General features: G+C 52.4%; 1 protein-coding gene and 3 long non-coding RNA genes across 8 annotated transcripts in view; 2 read left to right on the top strand and 2 right to left on the bottom strand.

Annotated features, from left to right (window-relative positions):
- The window catches only part of LOC108448176, a 16,672-nt gene extending 9,230 nt beyond the window's left edge, over window positions 1–7,442 (bottom strand). The window contains exon 1 of the long non-coding RNA XR_001863972.1: window positions 7,358–7,442. This is a non-coding gene — a long non-coding RNA (uncharacterized LOC108448176). The remainder of the gene's footprint in view (window positions 1–7,357) is intronic.
- Window positions 7,443–7,543: 101 nt separating this feature from the next.
- On the top strand, window positions 7,544–10,070 carry LOC108448174. The gene is made up of 3 exons (XR_001863970.1): window positions 7,544–7,684; window positions 7,960–8,061; window positions 9,347–10,070. It is a non-coding gene; the product is annotated as an uncharacterized LOC108448174 (long non-coding RNA).
- Window positions 10,071–10,668: 598 nt separating this feature from the next.
- TMEM268 (transmembrane protein 268) lies at window positions 10,669–24,066 on the bottom strand. Of its 5 annotated transcripts, none has more exons than XM_017740340.1 (9): window positions 22,255–24,066; window positions 19,745–20,059; window positions 17,964–18,073; window positions 16,612–16,821; window positions 15,477–15,626; window positions 14,214–14,324; window positions 12,785–12,862; window positions 11,668–11,853; window positions 10,669–10,932 (listed from the first exon to the last, which is right to left on the bottom strand). In XM_017740340.1, exons 2-9 carry the CDS (start codon window positions 19,842–19,844, stop codon window positions 10,753–10,755), a joined length of 1,125 nt encoding a protein of 374 aa, XP_017595829.1. In that variant the 5' UTR covers window positions 19,845–20,059; window positions 22,255–24,066; the 3' UTR covers window positions 10,669–10,752. The 5 variants fall into 5 exon arrangements, with proteins under 5 accessions (XP_017595829.1, XP_017595831.1, XP_008636577.1 ...); XM_017740342.1 differs by having other exon boundaries at window positions 16,708–16,821; window positions 22,255–24,064; XM_008638355.2 differs by having other exon boundaries at window positions 16,714–16,821; window positions 22,255–24,063.
- Window positions 11,847–14,295, top strand: LOC108448175. Its single transcript, XR_001863971.1, has 2 exons — window positions 11,847–13,004; window positions 13,221–14,295. It is a non-coding gene; the product is annotated as an uncharacterized LOC108448175 (long non-coding RNA).
- Window positions 24,067–25,013: the final 947 nt, after the last annotated feature.

Raw genomic sequence — 25,013 nt, 5'->3', positions numbered from 1 at the left:
TTCCTGACATCCTTCCCACCTGGCCTGGCTCCCAGGGAAAAGCGAGGACTGACAAAGAGGGATGGATCCTCAGGAGGCTCCCTGGCTCCACAGGGAGGGCAGGATGGCCCCAGTGGGGCCCGTGCCCAGGGATGAGGAGGCATCACCTGTCCCTTCCAGGGGGGACTCCTGGAGAGCTCTTACGCCTGCATTCCCTGCTTCTGGAGACCCCTTCCACTTCAGAATATTCTGGGATTCTGTGACCTTCCCCTGCCTGTGTCAAGGCTGATGAAATCAGTTTGCCTTGCAGGGGTGGCTCAGGCCTTTGTTTGGGATTTTCCAGGCTTCACAACCCACACCACAAGTCCCACTGCAAATCTGTCGTGCGGTTCTCAAAGCCCACGCTGAGATTTCAGCATTGCAGAAATTTTGGCTGGCTGGGCTCTTTGCAAAGACATCAATTTCACCCTCTAATAGGCACAGCAAACTTGATTTCAGCCCCACTTACAATGCTGTAAATCCAGGCTAACCACATTAAACTCAGGGCAGCTGATGCCAGAGACTTAAAATCACCACGAGTAAAAGTCACCTCAGGTGCATGCAGCCAAGAGCCTGCCCTGAGGCCACCCTGGGCTGCTTTGTAAAGCAGCCCAGAGAAATTCCTCTATAAATGTTCCATTAATATTAACAGCTAAATCCCTGGCCTGCCTTAAAACCCTCAGCCCCACCTAAGTTAGCTGCAGAGTTCTGATTTAATTTGCTCCCAAGACCGACAGAGCACAGCAGCAGTGGCTGTGGAGTTAATCACATTTATTTCTGTCTCTAACAGGGGTATAAACACTGCCCTGGCTGAGGACCAACCTTTTGCTCCATCCCTTTTCAAGGCACAGGAGAAAATCTCAATGGAAACCACCAAGTCCTACAACTTCTCCTTCAATTTTTCACCTAAACTTCGCCTAGTGAAAAAATTCCCCAGGAGTATGAAATCCACTGGGTTATTTTCTCCTTCAAGAAACGATTTTTGAGGCTTTGTAGAAATCTCCCACCACGAGGAAGAGCTTTAAGTAAAACACACCCTGGAGCTGATGCATCGATCCTTGAGCTGTGCCCAAAATCCAGGATACACCAGGCAATATTCACTTTTTAATAGGAAGAGAAGGCAGGAAGAGTAAGGAGAAAGGAGAGTAAGGAATTTTTTTCCTGAATTAAAGGTAGCAACAGCCAAGCACGGCCCTGGTCCAGCCTGCCCCTAATAAATCCTTTGGCACAGATTTCCCCATGGCTCCAGACAAGCTGGGCTCAGCAAGGCACAGCTCAAATCTTAAACTTTCCCCAATCCCTGATTAACCACGCCCCAAACCAATCCCAAAGCAATGGTTTCACTGAGGCGAGGAGGAGGAATTAAACACAGTTTTATTAATTAACAACTATTTAAGCAGAACAGCCTGAGCCAGAGGCAATTTCTTGCCAGCTGCTTCGCTGTCCCATGTCCCACTAAACCCAGCCTGAGCACTGGTTTGTACTGGTGTGGCTGTACTGGTGCCCACGCCGAGTGAAAAACACAACCACAGCTTTTAGAGAGAAGGCAAATTTTGGCTTTTAAATTGTTTCAGATCATGTGAACAGTCGGTTTTAGTTTCTGTTCATAACCTGAAGGGACTGAAACCTGAAACCAGAAAGAAATCAGAGAGAAGCAGAAGAGTGGGCAGCTTGTAAGAGAAAAGAAAGGCTCAGTAGCAAAGCTCCCCATTCAGAAAAAACAGAAAGTGTCAGGAAGAACCAGCAGAGCAGCAAAAGAAGACTTTCAGAAAATCAGAATGAGAAATACAACACCTAGAGATGAAGATATCAGGGTAAAAACCATCTGAGGATTTAGTGATAAATGTTAAGATGTAACCTGAGATGTAGATAAAAAGGGTTAAGAGAGATGCCCCAAAAAAGGGGTTCTGCATTCATCTGAGCTAAGAGAGGAAAAGGAAACACGGGGAAAGCTACAGTTCCAAACACCCTCCTTGTTTCAGTTTGCTGAGAAAAAACAACGTGCTTCATTCTCCCCAGCTGCCCAACAAGGAGGAAGGAATAAACTAGAAAATAAAGGCTGTGTGTAATACATTTATTTATTTACTTACTTATTTACTTATTTATTTATTCTTTATTTTAAAAGGCATCAAATACTCTGGTGTTGAATACTCTGGGATTTAAAGGGTGAAAGATTCCAAGATCTACCAGCCACCCCAAAACCTCCTTGCAGACAGTGGAAGGGGGGATAGAGGAAGGGGAGTGATGAGCTGGTCACCCAGAGGGAAGTGCAGCAGGGATGGTGAGGAACATCCAAAGAACACTCTGTACATGAGCCCTCTGATGATGCAATGGCAAGGGACACCCAAAGGGCCTTTTTCAAGTGCAAATTGTGCCACATAAAATTCTTTCTGACGCACATCTGGCTGTGGGGATAAGAAGGAAGGTGAACTATCCCAATCCATCAGGGTTTTGATGCCTTGAGAGACCACCCAAAAACAGAGACTAGACAGGAGTAAGGGAATAAAGGCAGGTATTTATCTGAAAGGCCTTCAAAGGTACCCCTGGGGAGCCAGAGGCCACTGCCAGGATGGAGCCCAAGATGGACCCCAGGTCATGAGTTCTTCACACTTTTATAGGTTTGGTTCATTGGCATAGCAGGGTTAATTCTCCAATTAAAGCTGCAGTTAATGATGTAATTCCCCTCAGCTTGCCCCCCTTAGAGGCTTTTGGTTTATAGTTTTTGGGCCTAGGGCAGTCTGGGTGTCCTTGGAGAGCAGGGCCAGAGAGGCTTTGTTATGTCTGCCCAGCACGAGAGAGCAGAAATGAACAGGCTCCAAGAAACTCCAGAGTGACACACCAGGCAGTGCAGGATTTGAAAAATATAAAAGTTAAAACCTAAGGCATCAGTTTTGAGCACTGTTTTCCATGTAGGCCTGGTTTGCCTGGGGTTTTATGGCCACCCTACATGGCACAGCTGCTGAAGAAGACCCACAGAAGTCCTTGAAGCTCTGAGCCATTTGTTCCCTCGTTTCCATCCCTCCAGAGGAGCTGCAGGGCTCTGGGATCTTTATCCGGTGTTCTGCAGGGAAACATCCCAAAATACTCTTCCTTCCGAGGGTGCCAGTAATTGCTAGAGGTGCCCTGCCAAGGCTGACAGCAGCAGGGAGGCTGGGCCAGGCTTTGGAATGACTGGCAAGCAGCAGGGATGGAACACGCCCCGAGGGAGCTCCAGTGCCTGGGGACGTGCCAAACCCGGCTGGCATCGCTGCCAACGCCTGCCCGTGCCCCACAGGGGACAAACCAATCTGCTGGCTCAGCCTGGGGCTCTGACACAGCCCCAGACCTCCCTGGGTTGGGCATTTTCCGTGGCGTGGCTGTCTGTTCTGAGCTGTGTTGGTGTCTCTCTTCCCTCCCAGCAAGGACGTCACCAGACAAGGGCTGGCAAAGGCACAGGGGAATTATTTGGGGGGTTTTGCCATAAAAATCTTGGAATCACCTTCATCTCTCCCCTCAGATTTGTGAGTGTGGGGATGGATTACTCAGAAATACCCTGCTTCCAATGACGGGAGAGGAAGAGCTGGGCTGGGCTGGTGGCACCAAGAGGCCACCAAGGTGACAAGAGCCACAACCAGCTGAAGAATGTTTAATTCAACAGAAATTCCCCACCATCCACGCCAAGAAGGAAGCATCCAGAAAAAACAGTGCCAGCTTTGGCTCCAAAAAAATCCTTTTCTGTGTCTTGTCATCCACAGTCATGGATTGCCATCGCAAGGGTCTCCTGGGCACGGAGACCCCTCTGTCCCCTCGTGCCAGGCCTCTGCAGGAAGCCCTGTGGGGACACTTGGCTTCCTTCTGAACTGGAGCAGATCCCTGAATCCACTTCCCCTGGTTTGTTCCCTCCTAAGCGAGCTGGTGTGCCATGAAAGGTGTCACCGTGGAGCTAACCTGGAGTTCTGGGAGAAGGGCAGCTGTGGCAGTGCTGAGGGTAAAATCCACCAACAAACTAGGAAAATTTGGGGCATTTCTCTAAAATGGGAAAAGCACTGGGAAAACTGCTCCAGGGGAGCTGGAGAGGGGCTTTGGACAGGGGTCTGGAGTGATGGAACAAGGGAAAATGGTTTTAAAATGATGGAGAGCAGGACTAGGTTGGATTTTAGGAAGAAATTCTTCCCTGTGAGGGTGGGGAGGCCCTGGCACAGGGTGCCCAGAGCAGCTGTGGCTGCCCCTGGATCCCTGGAAGTGTCCGAGGCCAGGCTGGATGGGGCTTGGAGCAGCCTGGGACAGTGGGAGGTGTCCCTGCCCATGGCAGGGGTGGCACTGGATGAGATTTAAGGCCCCTTCCAACCCAAACCTGTAAATCCATAATTTAGCTCCACAACACTCCTTGGAACAGCTCTGAATGAATTCTGTACAGAACCCACAGGTCACAGAGAGGGTCTGAAATGGCACCAGGCTGGTTGGTGGCTGGAGATGAAGTCCCTCAGGAGCTTCAGGTGATGTTCTGTGCTCATGGGCAGTAGGGATTGGAATGAATGACAGAAAGTTTGCAGCCCATGCATCAATGTGACAACCGATTTTTTTGATATTTTTTTTGCACATCTGGAGTAGAATCAAGAGGCTGGGGAGTCTCTTTGTCAGTAAACTCTGGTTTCACATCAGCATTGGGAAAACTGCCCTGCTTTTCCCAAAATGTGGAGCTCTGGGTGATGCTCCACAGAAAACGTGGCCTCGAGCAGGCCGACACAAACCACAGAGTGCTGAGCACTCCTGGCTGTAATTTGCTGCTTACAAGGGGACTGAGCTGTTCGGAAAACCCAGCCCAGATAATGGGTTTCAAATGCTAGAAAATCTGTCCCTGAGCTCTTAATCCAGTTTATGGGTTCATCAGAAGTGGAGCCAAGGCATTCTTGGAAACAAAACTTGGCAAAAGGAATCTTTCTCCACTGTATCAGTAGAAACCACAGACAAAGCTCAGGCCAACCTATCTAGATGGGGGAGATTTAATTAAAATATGTCACAGCCTCTGTCTGTGATTAAGGGAAGTGGCGACAGCAGGGCAGCTGCCAGGGCTGAGGGCACAGCACAGGACTGACACCAAAACCCACCTGGACATTGGGCTGTGGTCACACACAACCAGAGACTCCTCAGTTCCAATCCTGCTGGTGCCAAGGAGATCCCTGCTGCAGCCATTCCCACGACTGCAGGGCGTAGGAAATCATCACCCTCTGCAGAAGGCACCGGGAGAGGAGCTCAGTTCTCCTGCTTCAGAGCTTCACAGAGTCGTTCTCGCCCTTTTTATACTTAATGGGAAAAAAGCCAGACCTGAATGTTGCTATTCCTTTTTTAAAAGTCTCTCCTAACAGCAGCTCTCTTTCAACAGCTGATTTACTTCCCGTGTGGGACTCCAGAGTGAAATGTGCCCAGCCGTGGATCTAAAAGACTTCCCCTACCACTAATCCTCAATGATCCTTGCTGTTCTCTGGCAGCCAGGCTGGATTCTTTCTTGATTGCCCACATCAATAAATCACACATTATCTATGCTTGAATTTGGTTAAGATTCTGGTTAATGATGCATGAGATAGAGGAGGACTCAGCTGATGAGTTGCGCTGCTCTGTAAAAACTGGTTGAAGTGGAAAAAACCGGCCAAGATGGATTTTTGCCATTAAAAATGCACTTGTCTGGTCTCGTGCATGGATAGGAGCAGATGCGCTGATTAAAGTCACGATGGATTTGTGGAGTCTCATGCACCAGCAAGGGGAATTGGGAGCAGAAGAAGAATCTGGGATGTGTTTGCTGCAACAAGCAGCACAGGGGAGCACCTGCAGGAGTGGGAGAACACGGAGAGGAGATGATCTCGCCCAGGAGACCTCGGGCAGTGCCCAGCGGGGCAGCCTCTCCTCCCAGGCCTCTCACCACCCATCTTTTCTCTTTATCTTAGCACCATCTAGAGGGATGTGCCTGCACACCCGGGGCAGCCGCTCCACGGTGAGGAGAACACCCACACACGGGGTGTGGAGTCGGGGGGAAGCCAAACCTCAGAGGAACAGTTCATTCCTCCAGCCACCTTCACTGTTTGCTTCAGCACAAGCTGCAGTCATCCCCCTGGACCTCTGGGAACTGGAACGGTGGGTCCTCCAGAGGGATTGGAGGTTGGGAGGGCCAGGGGGGAAGCCTGAAGGGTCTTGCTCAGGGTTTGGGGGTTTTTCTTGATTTCTTTTTTTTTTTTAACACCTACAGATCTTGCATCACCTACAGATCTCGCAGGCTTCAACAGAGGTGCAGTTCTGTGTCCAGTTCTGGTCTCCCTGGAGTGGAACCAGTGGAGGTTTTGGAGAGGAGGAAGGGCCTGGGGCACCTCCGTGCCCAGGAAAGGCTGAGGGAGCTGGGGCTGCCCAGCCTCGAGGGGAGCCCGTTCTGAGAGGGGCCCTCAGCCCTGGCTGTCCCTGGCTGTCCCTGGCTGCAGGGAGGGCTCAGGGCAGGGCCCAGGCTCTGCTCCGGGGCCCAGCAATGGCACCAGAGGAACGGGCAGGGACTGATCCCAGGAATTCCCCTGCACAGGAAGCAGAACTTCCACCCTGGGCAGTGCCCGAGGCCTGGGCAGAGACCAGAGAGGCTGTGGAGTCTCCCTGACTGGAGATATTCCACTGTCAGGGGCAATTCCTGCACTCCATTGACCCCATCTCTGACCAGCCTCACAATCCCAAAGCAAGGCCATGGAAAGCAAAGTCCAACCTGCCTGGAGCAGAGCCTGGTGCAGAGATAGGAAGGGAAGCACCTTGCCCTGGCCAAAGAGCACAGCAGGAGCTTCCAGAATTCACCCGACTGGGATTAAGGAGCACAGAGGAGCACAAATGGCAGCAAGGTCTGTCAAAGGATGCACTAAACTTCCATTTCTTCAGTAACTGGCTTTAGTGAGGACTAAATCAGTGCTCCGGAGGTGGAATGGGGTGAAGACCCTGGAAAAATCAAGGACAATCTTCTGCCTACATTTTGTCTGTTAGGGATGTCACCCTTACCTCCCCCCTCATACAGTGGGTATAAAAGGGTTTGAAGGTCTGACCGGGGGACAAATAGTGGAAGGTGTCCTTGCCCACGGCAGAGGGGTTGGAACTGGATGATCTTTAAAGTCCCTTCCAACCCAAACCATCCTGTGATCCTAAAACTGTCTCTGCAGCATTGAGAGAGCAGCAGCAAAGGAGAGGAAAGGGCACCAGCACAAGCTCAGTGCCCACTGCAGGGACCCTCTCCAGCCCAGTTCAGGATCACAGCACAAGGTTCGCCTCCCACATCCCAAATCCAGCTCCTCCAGCGCCCACAAAGCAACATCAGCAACCCCTCCAGCCAAGGCCAGGTCACCTTTTATTCTTCCCTCGCTCAAGCCTCGGAGCAGCTGCCCTGAGCCATCACTGTGAGCGCTTTCTCCTTTCCGGGCGGAGCAGGGTTCCCATTCCCGGGCAGGGATCCCGGGGGCAGGCCGGGCTGAGCCGTGTTCCCGCATGTGACCGGGCGTTCCGGGAGCAGCACCCCCGTGGGAGGGAGGCAGGGAGGGACGGAAGGAGGAAGCCGGGCTGTTGAGTCAACACTGCAGAGCTGCCTGCGAGAGGAGAGAGAGGGAGAGCCGGGCTGGTTGCGAAGGACAGATTTGCTGAGCCCACGAGAAAATGGTTTGAGTAATAATCAACGGTAAGGAAACCTCTGGTTTGAGGAGAGAGCTTGGAGGGTAAATACTCTGCATATTTCATGGCCTTGGCTCGTGGGGGGAGCCAGGCTGGTGCTGGAGGGGTTTGGAGCACAGCCAGGACGGCAGGCACAGAAACCAGTGGCGTTTATCCTGGTAAATCCAGTCCCCTCCACTCGCTCTGCTGCGGGTCCCGCTCCGGGCTGGCTGGGGAGGCTGGTTTGGGGTAGCTGCTGTTTCCCAGTGCCGCAAGGGTCTCCCGTGTCCCCTTCCCCCCCAGCCTGCCGCTATGTGGCCAGGAAGATGAGGACCCTGTGCAGCCGGGAGCCCCGGGAGCCACCGCCCTGCCCGGAGCAGGCTGCGCCCCAAAGCCACCACCGGAGTAAGTGTGGGCTCGTGGGGACAGGGACATCCACGCCCCTCATCCCAAACCTGCTGGGATGGGGGGCCCAGGACCCACCCGGGCTCAGTCAGGGGTGGGGGGCACCTCCCCATTCCCCTCTGAGCACCCAGGACCGGGTAGAAATTGCAGAAGTTTCTGCTCTCCCCGCGCTGGGTTTTGTTGTTAAATGTCATTACAGCCCCTGGCAAAGGGGAGGAGCGAAGAGCAGCCTTTGGGAGGGGGGACAGACGTGCTTTGGGGTGGGATTAGAGGAACAAGAGGATGTCACCTGCTCCCACAGAGCTCTGTGTCCCTGGGACACTGTTTGTCGTTCGGGCCCCTGCTAAACACCAAAATACAGCACCCCACACCCAGCTGGCAACCGGAGAGCCCTGTCCTTGCTTCCCAGTCTTCCCTCCCTGGCCCATTTAAACCACACATTTAAACCAGGATGACTCTGCAGATACAGCAGAGCCCAAATTTGGCACGGTGGGTACAGCAAGGATCATCCTGGCTCCTCTCCCTGCCTCAGCCGAGACATGGAAATTTCTCCAGCATCACCTGACTGCACTGCTCAGGTGTCAAAGCTCCGTGTCAAAGTGAACTCAGCTTTGAGCAGCAGGCAGAGCAATCTCAGCATAGCAGGAATCTGCCCCGCCGGTACTGGTTGCACTGGTTCGGCTGAGTCACTCCCGGTGGCTCCTGAGCAAACATTCCCAGAGCTGCAGCCAGGCGGGAGCACATCCCGGGCAGCTGCCACGGCGGTCAGGGTGTGCCCGTCACCTCCTGCCTCTGCCAGCAGCTTGGAGCTGGCCCTGGAGACTCCAGGGAAGGTGTAGGGCTGAGCCATTCCCTTCCTGCTGCTCCCATGAGCTGTGTGGGACGGGAGGAAAGGGAATTGTGTGCTCAGGGGGTCCTATGAAATATCCAGAATTTCACCTGTCCCCTAAAGTAAGAGCTGGATCCATCATGGGGAAGGGAAGGGGGATGTCTCCCCTCACTAATGCCTTCATTAGGTGCAGGAGGGCCCCCCCCCGCCTCTCTGTGGGAGCCAGGATTTAGCAGAGGCTCCAGGAGGATCAGGGCAAGCACTCGGATGTAGCAGCGAGAGGAATCAAACTTCTCCTTTGAGCAAAGTTCAGCTCCTTTCTACAGTTAATTGCTGGGTGTTTAATTGCAATCAGGGTAGCTGAGGTTTTCAGAGGACCTTCCTGTACCTCCCAGAACCTTTCCCCTTGGTTAATCCCGAATCCCTCCCTTTTCTCCCATCCTTGTGCATTTGCAGATGTAAAGGCAGAGCTTCCAGCACCCCCTGAAGCAACAACCTCACTCCCCAGCAACACCAAACCCATCCAGTGCAGGTCCTGACAATAAAAGCCCTCGTGGTCCTCCCATGAAGGCCACAAGATTTCTTCCCACTGATTTTGGCTGGAAACCCTGTATCCCAGGGATTGGAAAACATCAGCAAGTCCCTGCTGTATCTGCTCTCGGCACAGAAGCCCATTGATAGAAAATGTCCTCATCAGTCTCTCGTGACCAGAATTTTCTAGCTGGCAGGAAAAAAAAAAAAAAGAAGATTCCCAAAGTGTATCAGATGCTCCTGGCACCTGTGGGAATGTGGGAACACCATGGAATATCAGGGGAGGAGCAGGAGCCATTGCATCCCAGCAGCAAATCGCATTTTTTTACTGTGAGCCCAAACTGTGCTCCCAGTGACATTGGTACAACTTCAGGCAATTTCCATGAAGGCAAAATCAGTTCCTGAGCTGGAATAAGGAGTCTCGGAGCTGTGGTGTGTGGGAATCCCTATCCCTGTGCCCAGCCAACACCCAGGGGATGTGCAGCACCCCCAGAGCGGAGGCCGCAGGGACCACAGCAGGATGTGCCCCCAAGCCCTGCACTGTCACAGAGCAATGACAGCAGAACCCCAAACCCCACACATGTGGGGGGGACTCTGCCCGACCCCCTCCTGTGACAGCTCAACCACAAGTAAAGGTGGATGGAAAGCAGCTGGTTGGGAGTGTGGTGGTTTTTCTCCTGGAATGGGTTTGGTGTCACTGCAGTGCTTGGGATCGTGTGTTGGCAGTGTGGAGGGATAAGGGGATCATATGGGGGGCTCATAAGGGGATCATGTTTTGGGGGGTCACTGATAAGGGGATCATGTGTTGGGGGATCACTGATAGGGGATTATGTGTGTTGGGGGGGTTACTGATAAGGGGATCATGTGTTGGGAAGCCACTGCTGAGGGGATGGTGTTGGGGGCTCAGGTAGGAAGAGATGGATCTTTCTCACCATTCCTGGTGACAGAAACAACGGGAGAGGGAGCAGAGTCATCCTGCCCCCCTGGGAAGAGCCAAATGCAAGTTCCTGCTGCTCCAGGGCTCGGCCTCTTGCTGCCACCTTTGCTGGTACGAGGTTGTGTGAGGGATGATGGTTGGTGGCAGGAGGGTTTGGACACAAACGAGTCCCAGGCTGTCCCTGGGTTCTGTCTGACCCCTGGGGCAGCTCCTCCACGCCGAGCTGGAGGGCAGGAGGTCTCCAAGGGGAGCAGCTCTCTGGCATGTTTTATGAGAGCCCTGTGTCCACTCATTCATCCAGGACAGGGAATTAGAGCTCTCTCCTCCGCCCCACAGCTTCTCCACCCTGGTGTGTGGGGACAGCTTTATTTTGGTGTTTTCCAGCCCCCTCTGGTCACCTGCCCCTGACCCAGCTGTGGTGGCTGTGGAGCACCGTGGTCTGGATGAACTGGCAGAGACAGGGAAGGCTGCTGTGCTCCACGTGTCCCCCTGCCCCGGCCCGAGGGAGCCGGCCCGTGACCAGGAGCCGGACGTAGCATCCACTGAAGATCACCAGGAGCTGCTGGGCCATCGCCTGGAAGGAGCAAGAGAGAGGTCAGAGCAGGGCATCCCTGTGGGCAGGGCAGAGGAGACATTAAACACCATTTTCTCCCTGCTTCAAGGACTGCCCAGCTCTGCCAGGAGCAGGACAGCAGCCAATGGCACGGACAACTGTCCCAGATCCCCTTCTGGCCAGCAGTGCTGTCCCCACAGGGGGGTGACACCGAGTGACCGCTGGCCCGCAGGTGGCCCTGGGGACCTGCCCGCTCTGTCCCTGCCTGTAGACAGCCAGAGAGCCTCAATCTGCAGGGATGTCACCTGCACTGAATTCACTCAGCAACAGTGACAGGAAAGCTGCAAAATAAATCAAAATCATCCCTTTGGTAGCTCCATGCTGAGCGGGAATCAGGACACATTTGTTGCTCAGCGTGGCACAAGTCTTTGAAGGCACTTTCCATGGAGGAGACAAAGGCTGGGCACATCCAGGGCTCAGCCCCAGCCTGGGCAGGGGCATCAGGGCCCTGGGTAGAGGTTTTCTACCAAACAGGACCTTGGGACCAGCAAGGAAAAGCCCAATCCATGAATTCCTCAAGGATGAAGCCCCAGCTGCTCAGACTGCTCGGCAGTGCCAGGGCTGGAGAAGTGTGTGTGGACTTCCAGGTACTTCTGCCAGAGAAAAAGGTGTCCCCTGTGGCTGGGATGAGTTTTGGAGCTGAGATACCTCGGGGGGGTGATTTGGTGCCTCTGTCAGGGGGATATTTGCCCTCACCTTGGGTGGGCCCTCGGGGATGAGGCGCAGGAGCTCATTGCAGGTCACAGGATCTTTGTTCAGGGTCCCCCCGCTGGATAAAAGAGGGGACTCTTCACATGGAGCCTCCTCCTCCCTCCCCAGCTCAGGCTGAACCACCACATCCATGACCACACAGAGCTGGTCCAGGCTGTGCCTCAGGCCTGCCTGGAAGAGAAGGAGATTTTGGGGCTCTCCAAAGGCAGGCAGCACTGGTGTCCTGAGGAGAGCCTTTACAGCGCACCAATTCCTCCTGCATGGATTTAACTCCCGGGATTTCCCATCCCAGGCAGCAGTGGTGCCCTGAGCACTGAGTTTAAAAGGCACAATTTCCTCCTGCACATTTTTCACTCCTGGGATTTCCCATCCCAAGAATCGTGCCTGGCACTTGGAGCTGGGTGTCCATCCCATGGCCTGGCTGCCCTCAGCTGCCTCTTGTGCCAGTGACTGCTCCCAGCACCACGGTCACAGCCTGGCATGGAGAATCTTGTCTTTAAAAACGGAGCTCTCTCACTCCCTGTGTGAATCAGGGCATTGCAGTCCATCCCTGAGCTGCAGCTTTCAGGGAGATGAGCAGCCTGGAGATTTTTGGAGGGCTCTCACCTCTCATCCCACAAAGGCAGTTCACTGGGTATTTATATGCCCACAGTATATTTTCTGAATATATATTCTGAGTATATAACATTTTCTGAAGGCCAAGAGGACAGAATTTTTATAGAATTAACTCAATCCAGCACTTCCTGCCCCTCCAGGCTATCCCATTTATTCCAGGAGGACAGCTCAAGGTGTCAGCTGTTCCAAGGTGTGCCACGTGCTTCTAAAATTTGCCTTTCATTCCTGATGACTTTCCATCATTAAAGCTGTGCAGTTAATTATCCAGACACCCACATTCCACAGGGTCTGGATGAATACCTGCTGGGCTGGGCATGGACAGGTGCACTTTATTCACCTCCCAGTCTGCCCAGCTCCCAGGGCACAGTGGGAGAACCTCACCAGGGCACCCAAACACTCATTTATCCTTTCCCACCTCCATCCCAGCAAATCCAGGGCTTAGGGAAGGCCCTGCCTGTGTCCCCAGGCTGTCCCCACTGTCCTTTACCTGTGTTCCCTGCAGCTGAGTGATGTGGGCTGCCAGGGCCTGGAGGCAGCGCTCGGGGCTGAAGTGCACGAACCACAGCTGGAAGGGGCAGGTCAAGGAAGGAATCTCTCCATGCTTCCCTCTCCCAGCCCTGGGGACGGTGGGATGGGCCTTGCAGGGAGCAGAGCTGAGGCAGGTGGTGTCCATGGGGTGCTCAGGGCAGCCAGGACCCAAATTACAGGTTTGGAGCCAGGAGGGTCTGGGCTAAGGAAGGGAAGGGAAGGGAAGGGAAGGGAAGGCCCAGAGAGCAGCCAGTCCCTCTCCCTCACCTCCTGCAGCCTGGGATAACCCTGGCTCACTGCCCATCACTCATCTCAGTGACCCTCCACCTAAATAAACTGTGGGGCACAGTGACTTAGCTGCCCTAAACCCCTTCCTGCTTTCCCTTTATTTCTAGGGATTCACTCCATTTATTTTTTACAAAATTGCTCATGCTTGGTGCTGCTCTGAGGACAGAGAGTTTTCCAAGAGCAACGTTTGTTGGGGATGTGAGTCCTGCCAGCTGCAAGGCGGCCAGAGCTCTGTCCTTGTGCACCTGCTGCACCTGCCAGCAGCACAGGGATCAGGGAAATGTGAAATCCAGAGGGTTAGAACGGATCTGACATTGGAGCAGACAGAGCAATTGTAAATCCCTGGCTTATTTGCTGCTCTCAGGCAGTTTTGGGACAGGTAGGTAAAGGTGAAGGTTCCTTGGATTAGTCCTCTAATGGACTCTGCTGGCCTGAATAAATGTGGAATTCAGGTTTATAAACATGGAATTCAGGTTTATAGGGGTTTCCTCCTCATCCTGAATGACTTTGCCCTCCTGCAGTGCTCCCTGTCCCTTTCCCTGCTTCACCCTGGCTTCCCTCTCCATTTGAATTTCAAGCCCCTCTCTGTGTTTCTCTCACCTTCCTTTAACACCTTCACAGAGTCTTAAAAGTCTCTTCATTCCCTTAAATCCCTGTCTAGTCCAGAAAAATCATCTCTGAAAAGCAGCAGACGAGCCCAGGGATGGGGATTTTGGTTTTCTCCACATTCGAGTTTTTGGGGGACTGTTTGCTTTTTCTCCCTCTTGGTTCTTTTGGGGTTTGGTTTTTTTTTTTTGCCATAGGAACTTTGCCATCACTCTGCCTGTAGGCAGAATCACCAGCGTCACAGGAGTATAACATATTTTTAGGAATAATTGTCTGCCCTAAGGAATCCCATTTCAATCCTTTAGACTCATTATTTCCAGTCACCTCTGGGCATATCTCAATGCCCACTTGCAGGAGAAATAAAAACTTCCCAGTTCCTTGTGCCATCCCATAGGAGACAAACCAGATCCTAGAAATCCCAGCTTCTGGATCACAACAGCAAGAAATACCTGCAGAGCAGGAGGGATCTGACCAATTCCCAGCAGAAAGGATACTTGAAGGATGTTGTGTGGCCCATCCAGGACACCTGTAATGCCCAGGATTACGCTGTGCTTGATAAAGATTTCATTGACAGCTGCCAGCCTCACGTCTGTGTTCACGTTCAGCTGTTAAGAGAATGCGAGGGAAAATAACCCAATCCACAGCAAAAGTCTACAAACTGCAGCTGGATAATCCCAAATACTGCAGCTCTGAGAGGAAAAGGCTGGAATTGATTTCCAGGGTCCTGTTCTCCCTTCCATGTCCCGGCAATCTCCTTTCCCAAACCTCTGCAAACCCCCACATTTGCCTGGTTTCCTCTTGGAAGAATCATTTGCTCCAAATCCCCCTCTGGATTTTGAATCGAGCCTTTCCAATATTATTCTTCAGCCAAATAAATGGTGCCAGTAATGCCAGGAGCAGCAGGGAATGCAAGGAGGAATCATCAGGAGCAGGGCAGGAGCCAGAGCTGCTGTGGGAGCACAAACCCCACTCTGCAAGGGTTGGTCTGTGGAGTGACCTCACTGTGGCCTCTCAGGGCTTAAAGGGGCTCCAGGAGAGCTGGAGAGGGACTTGGGATGAGGGGTGGAGGGACAGGACACAGGGAATGGCTTCCCACTGCCAGAGGGCAGGGATGGATGGGATATTGGGCAGGAATTGTTCCCTGGGAGGTGTCAGTGCCCAAGGCCAGGCTGGACATTGGGGCTTGGAGCAGCCTGGGACAGTGGGAGGTGTCCCTGCCCGTGGCAGGGGGTGGGATGATATAAACTTTGAGGTCCCTTCCAACCCAAACCATTCCATGATTCTGTGATTCCATAAATCCTGCAACTGCACACTCCATCCTGCTGGAGAATCTCAAATAAATTGGCTTTTCCTGTTCATATCTGCATGTAGCCAGTGGGGTTTCCTTAACGAGGAAAATTCAGTGCACAGTAAATGAAATTCACTCCAGAAGGCTCCAACACCCACCCCAGGATGGAGCAGGCACAGAATGGGATGAGCTTTAAGGTCCCTTCTACCCCAAACCAGTCTGGGATTCTCTGATTCCCTGATTTCCAGCAGCAGGAGGTCTGAGCCAGCCTGAGAAGCTCCAACACTTCCATGTCAAGCATTCCATCCCCTCCCTTGGCTGCAGAACATCCCTTGCCTTCCCTGAGTGCTCTAAAAATATTGCTTCCTCCCTGGATCATGTCATTGTTTGCCTGCAACTAGGGAATGACCCAGCAGGAGGAATCCTGCTCCCCTCTCTCCACGTCCCCACACCAGCAGCCTCCCCTCACCTTCCTCTGGTGGTGATCAATGACCAGGATCACCAGTACAGTGACAGCCAGGGCCACCAGGGTCACCAGCACGCTGGCCCCCCAGTAGCGTCCCAGGGGACTCAGCTGGAGCGTGGAGTAAAGGTTTGTCCAGAGAGAGATGTAGAAAACCTGGGAAAAAATAGAGAGGCTGGTGAGAGTCACAAAGCCATGAAAGTGAGAAAAGTCATGGGAAGAAGAAAATAACAGTCCCTTCTCCCTCATAAATTAAGTCCCACGAGATTTTTCAGAGGGTGAGAAAGGACAGAAGCTCTTTCCAATAATAAATAGAGGAAAGAAAGGACTGGAAGGACTGAGGGAGCCCTAGTTTATTTTAAAAAAATCACCACTCACCAAAGACAAAGAGTGAATTATTAATGATGATTCAGCCCTAGGAAGGATTTCAGCGGAGTTCTTCCACTGAGATAAGAAATGCACTCACTGAGGCATATTGATAATAATTCTCAGAGTCCCTGGATTTAGAAGTTCCTATTTCAAGGTGGTGCAGAGACCACTCCTTTACAAGACTGACACAGGGCTCAAGGGCTGTGTTAAAGTCAGGGAAAACTGGATTCCCTCCCTTCCCAGAGCATGGATTTGGGCAGGAGATTGCCTAGGAGCAGGTGGGGGACATGTAGGGCACAGCATCATCTCATAAGGACACAACTCAGGTGCACCAAACAGGCACCAAACCCCTCACAGCACTGAGCACCAATTCCCACAGTATCAGTGAAAGGAGATTTGTATAATGGCTATCCAAAACTAAAAAAGGAATTAAAACAGGGATTTGGGTTGGATCACACCCTCAGCACACTGCAAAGCACCAGCCTCACAGCAGATGCTCATGGTTTGGTCTCTGGAGGAGTTTCTTTCACCAGAAGAAGACAAACAAGACCAAAAGTTGACTGATTTGCTGGTCTAAATGAGCATCAGGACTAGAACACCTTCAGATCTTTAAAATCAAGTTACAAACCAGGTCTGGTTTAGGTAGTGCCAGCTCAGCATGTGCTGGTCACCAACAGCCTGCTCTGCTGGGACTGCCAGCAAGGGGGTGGAGAGAGGGCCTTGCCCTCCATCCACAGGAATTCTGTGAGCTGGGATTGCCAAGGGAACCCACCAGGAATGCGTCAGAACCAGGATTTGCTCCCCAGCCAAACCCCGCTCCCCCGGTGGGCACGAGAACCCCGGTGCCAGGCCGGGCAGCCCGCGGTACCCTCACCACAGCCATGGCAATCTGGAAGGCCCTGGAGCTGTAGAACAGGTACCGCCTCACTTCGGGCCTCAGGACACCCTCCTGGAGCAGCCTTCTCCACGGATCCGCCGGCACCTGCCCGGGAGCAAACACAAAACCAGAGCCACCCTCCAGTTTGGGCTCCAGTTCCCAGCAGAACCAGACCGGGCAAACCTCGTGGGGCACTGCAACCCGAATCTGTGTCCCAGAGCTCCCTCCCACAGGGAGCACCTCCAATCCCACCCACAGAGCTGCCACAGAGCCAAAACTTGTGTTCCTGTCTCAGGTGCAGGGAGTAAAATCTGCCTGGGAAAGTCACAAGGGGAAAAAAAAAAGCCTTTTTGTGACAAAGGACATGACAAGACATTGCCCCAGGGATGCTCCACCCTATCAGAGTGAATTTCAAGCAAAATTCACTCCAAACTATCTTCAAAGGGTTTCTTCACTGAGGTTTAAGCCGAGTTCATCCCAGCTGACTTCCAGCCCACTGGGAATAGACTTAAGTTGGACTGAAACAAGCGACAGCAATGTGCCTTGGTGGCCAAGAAGGCCAACGGCATCCTGGCCTGTATTAGGAATTGTGGGGCCAGCAGGAGCAGCGAGGTCATTCTTCCCCTGTACTCGGCACTGGTGAGGCCACACCTTGAGTGCTGTGTCCAGTTCTGGGCCCCTCAGTTCAGGAAGGACATTGAGATGCTTGAGCGTGTCCAGAGGAGGGCAACAAGGCTGGTGAGGGGCTTGGAACACAAGCCCTGTGAGGAACAGCTGAGGGAGCTGGGGCTGTTTAGCCTGGAGAAAAGGAGACTCAGGGGTGACCTTATCACTCTCTACAACTCCCTGAAAGGAGGCTGCAGACAGGGTTGGTCTCTTCCACCAGCAGCAACTGACAGAACAAGAGGACACTGTCTCAAACTGCATCAAGGAAGGTATAGGTTGGGTATTAGGGAAAAGGTTTTCACGGGAAGAATAATAAAGTACTGGAATGCCCAGGGAGGTGGTAGAGTCACCATCTCTGGATGTGTTTAAAAACAGACTGGATGTGGCACTTGGTCCCATAGTCCAGTTGAGCTGTTAGGGCATGGGTTGGACTCGATGATCTTGGAGGTCTCTTCCAATCTCGTTATTCTGTGATTCTGTGACCCTCAAACCAAAAAAACCCCCAAAGCCATTTGCTGCATTTGTGGGTGTAAATGCAAATGATGCAAATCCAGCTGGAATTACCTCGCAGGGGAGCTCACCTGGACGCCGAGGGACTGCAGCTTCTCGGCACAAAGGTCCATGTCGAAGGAGGAGCTGGGGCAGGTGTTGTCCATGCTGAGCACCAGCAGCACCCGGCCTTGGGGGGGTTCTGCAAGAGCCCAAAGGAGCTGTGAGCACAGGACTGGGGGGGTTTTATCCCACAGCCAAGGAGCACCTGGCAAAGGGGAGGCTGAGAGCACAAAGCACCCTGGTGTGTTTTAAACAGCTCCAGAATCCCTTCCTTGGACATTGCTAAGGAGCTCTGGAAGCAGCCTGAGACCCCCCCTGTAAGGAAACAAACTGCAGAGAGGGAGGAAACTCCAAAAACATCCCAGGAGGGAGCAGCCAGAGATAACAGGAGATAACACCATGCTCTGTTCTGCAGCACAACCATGTCCTGCCCCAACAACCCCTGCCTGGGAGGACAACAGGCTCAGGCTGCTGGGTGATGCCAAGGCTCATTTCCCTCTTAGAGACCCCCCCATTGCCCACCCACCACAAAAACCAACTTCAGCGATTAATTAAAGAGCTTTCCAGAAATCCCATTGCTTAGGAATGTGGCAGGGCTGCCCTGGAGCACCCACAGATCCTCCAGCAGCATTCCTGGAGCGTGGCTCTGCTCAAGGCTCCTCCAGTGTCAGCTTGGGCCAAAGATGCATCCTAGAGACTCACTCATGTTAGGAGCCTGAAAAGTGTGAGGACAGCCTGTCCTAGATTTGAGGAGCAGCACAGGAGAGCTGTGATCTCCAGGCAGCCCATCTGGCATCACCTAGAGCTTACACAAGCTGTGCTACAGCGAGAGGAAGAGTTTGGGTCGAAAGAAGTGGCTGGTTCAGCTGAGATCCTGCTTTGCTGAAAGGTTTCACCCAAATTTCCTTCCCCTTTGCAGCTCCAAGGTCAGCCAGGTGTCCCTGGGCTGCTCCTGGAGACACTTTGGGCAAAAAGGGGCCCTGCTGGAGGGTGCAGGGGGATGTGAGTGAACAGCCATCCATGGCTCTGCCTTCTGCCAGGCTGCTCCAAGCCCTGTCCAGCCTGGCCTTGGGCACTGCCAGGGATCCAGGGGCAGCCACAGCTGCTCTGGGCACCCTGTGCCAGGGCCTGCCCACCCTCCCAGGGAACAATTCCTTCCCAATGTCCCATCTATCCCTGCCCTCTGGCAGTTTGAAACCATTCCCCCTTGTCCTCTCACTTCAAACCCTTGGAAATTGTCTCTCTCCATCTTTCCTGCCAGCTCCTTCAGGCCCTGCAAGGCCACAATGAGGTCACCCCAAAGCTTCTCCTCTCCAGGCTGAACAATCCCAGCTCTCCCAGCCTTTCCTCCCAGCAGAGCTGCTCCATCCCCCTGATCCCCCTGGAGCCTCCTCTGGGCTCTCTCCAGCAGCTCCAGGTCCTTCCTGTGCTGGGCCCCGGGGCTGGGGCAGCTCTGCAGGTGGGGTCTCACCTGAGCACAGGGGCACAGGGGCACAATCCCCCTGCCCTGCTGCCTCAGCACAGGTCAAGTTTCCCGAAGATTTCCCGACTTCAAAGGCCAAGAGGAGAGGACTTGCAGGGGGCTGCATTTCAATTGGTCAATTCACTCATTCCTGCACATCAGGCATTCCAAAAAAAACCCCAAAGCATCTCCATCCCCTTCCCAAATTGCTGAAACATCCACAATGTTTGGGTACTTTGGCAAGTGAGATGCTGTTAAAGAGCGTCTTTGATAAAATCTGTCAGTGGTTATTTTAGGGACACTGAGCTCAGATCTGCCTCTCCCCTTATCAACACGCTGCTCCCTTACCTGTCACCCACTGCAGGGCTCCTTCCTTGAAATCCCTCTTGCAGTAGGGGAGGGAGGATCCATTCTTCTCAGTTCCACCAGTTTGGCTTTTCTGGGCCATGCTGGAGGTGCCTCTCCTTGAAGGCTTCTGTGTTGTCTGGCCAGAAATTCAGCTTTGATGTCTCTAATTCAGCATTTCTCTCTCTTCCTGCTGGGAAGCAACAACCAGCCCCACAGCACCAGAGTGGGGAGCAGATTGTGAAACCCTCACTTGCACTCCCACTGCTGCCTTCCTTGGGATCCTGCTTTCCATGAGCCACGAGGCATTTTCAAGCCCTGAAAAGCGAAGAAGAAAATCCCAAATCTTGCAGAGATGAAGGATAACAGCAGTGACTGTGCTCCTTGGGGATGTCAGCACCTGGTGTTGGCCAGTGTGAGCTCAGTACACACAGACTCACTTTTTATATTTGGTTTTTGTTGAGAGCTGGAAAAGTCACCCCTAAATATTCCTTAAATTGTCCTGACATCCCTCAGCATTCCCATTTTGTAAGCAATTAGCAAGGAACAGGCAGGACTTCTCCTTGCCAAGCCTCTTTGCCATCACCTTCAGAAGAACCTGGAGCTGGTGTAAATGTCCCTCCCTGGAAGTGCCACTCCTGCTCAGTGACACAGGGACAAATCCTCACCACAGGAAGGGAGAAGTGCAGATAAGGAAGAAAAATGCATCTGCTGAAGGCAGAGTCAAGCAGGAGCTCCCACCCAGCAGCAGTGAAGCCTTTGAGGGTCTCTGCTTTCCTTTCCCCTCTCCTCTCTTTTCCTTTCCCCTCTCCTCAGGGAAGTTCTCACAGCAGGCACCCTGCCCAAGGTTTCCCAGGTGTTTCTTTCCCTGCTGACAAAGCTCTCTAACCTCCTGCCAGCACCTGTGGGTGGCTGTTAAATGCTTGGAGGACTCTGGAGTTTACTTTTCAATCACCTTCCACTCCAGCTCTCCAAAACCACCATTTACTTTTTAACCTCTGCTCAAACCAGGAGCCTCTTGCTGTCTCCTGGTGGGAGGATCCCTCACGGATCTCACCCACTCTCCCTCCAAAGAGGATTGGGGTTTTTTCTGACCTTTTTTTCTGTTTTTTTCTAACCTTTTTTCTGTTTTCTTTCTGATAGTTGCTGCAGTTTCCCCCTCACACAAAGCCAGGACAGTCCCTGGTTGAAGAATGTCCAAAAGGAAATGGAGGCAAGACAAACAACACAAGACAGTCTTCTGATCACAGAGAAAAAAAAACATAAAAGGGATAAAACCTCCCACTTAAAGGATCAAAGCACAGAGGGTGAGCAGTGAGTGTGGGCACACAGGATGGGCACAGCACCTGCTCCTCACCTGCACAGCTGAGGAGAGATTCCCCTGGGCACAGCTCTGCCATGAGGATCATGGGCAGCCACGTGTCACAGGGCACATCCCAGCACCAAAAGGTGCATTCAGACTGAATTTTCTCCCTCTTTTCCATCAAACACAAGGGAGTGTAAAACCAAGACAGAAAAGCCCACAGAAGACAGAAGCAAAGAGTGAAAAACCAAGAGTGCTCTTCAGAGGAGACTGAAGAAAAAACTAATTAGAAACTGAAGAAAAACCTACTTAAAACCAACCACCCTGTTGCTGCTGCTGGCACATCCGTTTGGAGATGAATCAAGGCTCTCTGGCTCACAGGATGGGAATTTGGGGTCGCTGGAGGACAGTCCCCAGGAGGTGACAGCGAAGGTGCAGCAGGCCAGGGCAGCTCAGCCATCCCCAGGAGGGAAAGCCTTCCCCCAATGCTGGGAGCTCCTCAGCCGAAGCAGCTTTGCTTTTACCTCTTAGAGCAGCACAGTTTGGCTCTGTTGCCTTTTCCTGAAGTGCCCATTTTGGGGTTTGGATCCCCCCAAACCTTCCTCTGCTGCCTCCTGAGCTACCTCGAGGAGCAGCCTCTCCTCTCCTGCACTCCTGGGCTCCGTGTCTCTCCACATCTCTTATTCTTTATGCAATGCCAACATCCCTCTGGTGAATTCGCTTCCTTCTTTTTTGGACACCTCCAAGCCCTCACCAAACAGCAGAGAACACCCAGCAGGTCCTTCTGCCTCATTCCCAGAGCAGCCAGCAGAGCCTTACCTGGTCCAGCTCACTCCAGGCGCCGGGAATGCAGCTCAGCTCCCTCCTCCTACTGCTGCCTGTCCTGTATGTGCCACTGTCCCACTCTGCACTGCACGGGTGCCACACTGTGCCACCACCAAGCAGGAAGGTCCCAGCCTGTGCTGGAGAAGGTCCCTGTGTCCCCTGCGCCTCCTGGAACCAGGGATTAAGCGGGCCTGTGCCCCTGCCTCCCTCTCCTCACCCTGAGCTGCAAGCACCGACTTGCAAAATCTCCCCGGTGCATGTGACTCTTGCCCTGGGCTGGGTTCAGAAATGTGGTTTTAACCCTCTGTAGTTCCTCAAAAGTGTTCCCGCACCGAAGGCACAGCCACAAGGGGAGATTCTCCCCCCTCCCCAGGAGTTCCCTCACCTTCGGCAGGGCGGGGGCCCGGAGCTGGAGCCTGAGGAGTGCGAAGGGCTGAAGAGCGGCACAGACACGAGGCTTCCCCCTCCTCCTCCTCCTCCTCTTGGATCAGCCAGTCAGGATTCAGGAACTACAGATCCCACAGTTGCACCCCCTCTGTTCCTGGGAGTGTTTCCGTCAAAGCCAAACACCCAAGACAAGGCTGGGGACATCAGAGGAGGCGAAGGAAGATCTCAAGGCTGACAAGAGGTCGCTCTCTCTTTATCAGGTCATGGAAAGCACACAGGAACAGGGATAACAGGCAGGGCAGGAGTTGGAGCCCTCCTCACAACAGGAGGCTGTGCTGATGTGGAGCAAGTTTCCCCTCCAGCAGCTCCAGAAGAAAAGCAGGAGGCTCAGGCACAGATGGATCCTCCAGAGCGGCTGCACATGCTGGAGCTGTTTACCTGACAACGCTGAGAGACACCATGAAAACAGAACTCCTTAGCCTGGGAATGGTGGTGTCAGAGCTCCCCAAAAGCTGCAGGATCCGTGGAGGGTTGGAACAAAGCAAATCCAGTGGTGAATGGTTGAAAAAAAAAAAAAAAAAACCAAAAAAGGAGCTCCTTGCAGTGCCCGTGTGCATTTCCTGGAGCAAAGGCCGCTCTCCTCCCGGAGGGATGGGTTCTGCAGCCCTGCCTGCTCCAGGCATTGCTGAGCTGTGGGTTCATCCCCTCACGTGGCTCCACAGGCAACGGGAACAACTCCAAAGCCACTCACCCTCATGGGATGAGGCAACACCATCCAGGTACCAGGAAAAATCCTATAAATCTGTCACCAGCTCAGGGCCCAGCTCCAATCCCCACCCAAGACAGGGCCGTGGGAAGCTTTGGGTTCTTTTGCAAAGGCTGCTCATCAAAAGTTTTGGTTTTGTTTGCTCCTCACCCACACAGAGATGCTGACAGGGAACATGAGAAGCCAAGAGCACTGGCAGCTGTCCACGGGGAAACACCCCAGGCAAATCCGTGTGGGACAATACATTTCAAAGAATGTGGATAATGAGCTGCAGCACATCCCCTGCACTCCTCTTGTTTGGCAAGACATGCAAGGTCTTGGCATCAACGCCCCCAGCAGAAAACTCCTGCTCATTTGAGAGAAGTGTTGGGATCACCAGAGGCTGGAATCCCAGGATGGTTTGGGTTGGAAGGGCCTTAAAGGCCAGCTCATTCCACCCTCCGGCAAGCAGGAAACATCCCGCCAGCCCAGGCTGCTCCAAGCCCTGTCCAGCCTGGCCTCACCCTCCCCTTTACCGCATTTTCTGCCTCTGGGGGAGTTCCCCCCATCCCGTTTTCCCAAATTCCTGCAGTGCTGTGCAGCTGGTTATGGATTGCTTGGAGTTGATGTATTTGATTTCACCTTTCTCAGTTTCTCTTCCCTGCAGGGAGTCGCAGGCTATTGGTTTCAGATCATTTCTCCCACTTATCAAGATCATTTGGAATTGTGATTCAGTGCTCTGTACAGTTTGTATCTCTTCCCAGCTTGGTGCCCTGGACTTACATTGTACTCCCTGTTCCACCTGCTGCATTAATGAATATATTACAGGGAACCTGATTCCAGGGAAAAGAAAAAAATCTGCTGTTTGAAGACAGAAGAAGTTTGAGGACTGTCCCAGGCTGACAGCGCCCACCAACCCCTCCCGGCCTCAGGAATAACCTCACCCTCCATCACATCCTTAATGTCATTTCTGAGGTCACTCTTCAGTCCCTATTTGAAGTCTCACTGCTTTAAATAATCAGACATACACTTTTAGTCTGCTTTTGCCTATTCTGACCATGTTCTCTCTATATTTACTCCATGCTTTGATAAACTGAGCTCTTTTGCAGGATTTGGAATCCACAGCCCTGTGATTCCAGCTTTTTTGGCCACAGTCTGCATATGGTTGCAGTTTCTCCCCACGTCAGCCTCGTTTGGACTGTGCACACTGCAGCCAATGCCGACACATCTCATTTTCTTTTGATGAAACTGCATTTTCAGGGGAGAACTGTGCCATTTTCTCCTTTTTTTTTTCCCTAGTGAGCCTTAATTAGGAGAACAAAGTTGTTGAAAGCCTTATCTTGCCCTTCTCCTCCCTTCCTGCACACAAAGTCCTTTTGCTCTGCGTTGTTGGATTTTTTTGTCAGCGAAGCTGACAGATTGACAGTCATTAAATATAAAAATTTATTTCACACTACCCATAAATTACAAGTTTCAAATGAAGAATGACAGTTGCTTAAGGCACGAAGTGTGGCTCTTATCTTTTTTTTTCCTACTTCTGCCTTTTTCCTATGAAGACTTAAAGTATTATTCTTTTTACTATGGTAATGCAAAAAACTCTTTTCTTGAATCTCAAATTAAAAGAGGGAAAGCTCACTGTGTGCCTGGGATAATGATTCAGCTATTGATCCAGAAGATGCTTTATTAGATTATTTTGAGGCAGACGAATGTAATTTAATACCAATTTATTTTCTATTCCTATGCCGGCCCAAGATACAATCTCTTCTGCATGAAATTAGCACTTTCTCCTTTCAACCTCAAAGAAAGATTACACAGTGCTCCTTCCTTGGATTAGTTTGGGAAAACTTTTTCAGCAGAACATTGATCTGGAGGGTTCTTGATAGTATTTTCTGTTAAGACTTTAAAGCCAAAACCTCAGCTGGGATCAGCAGGTTCTTGGCTTGTCTCTCCCATTATGCATTAATGCAAGAACTAGTGAAGAGAGATAAAGGGGAAAGAGATTCCAGATGAGG

The sequence above is a fragment of the Corvus brachyrhynchos genome, unplaced genomic scaffold (assembly GCF_000691975.1).
Source record: "Corvus brachyrhynchos isolate BGI_N302 unplaced genomic scaffold, ASM69197v1 scaffold305, whole genome shotgun sequence".
NCBI classification, from domain to species: Eukaryota; Metazoa; Chordata; class Aves; order Passeriformes; family Corvidae; genus Corvus; species Corvus brachyrhynchos.
The sequence above is the reverse complement of the archived record's forward strand: the minus strand, read 5'-3'. Positions and strand labels throughout refer to the sequence as shown.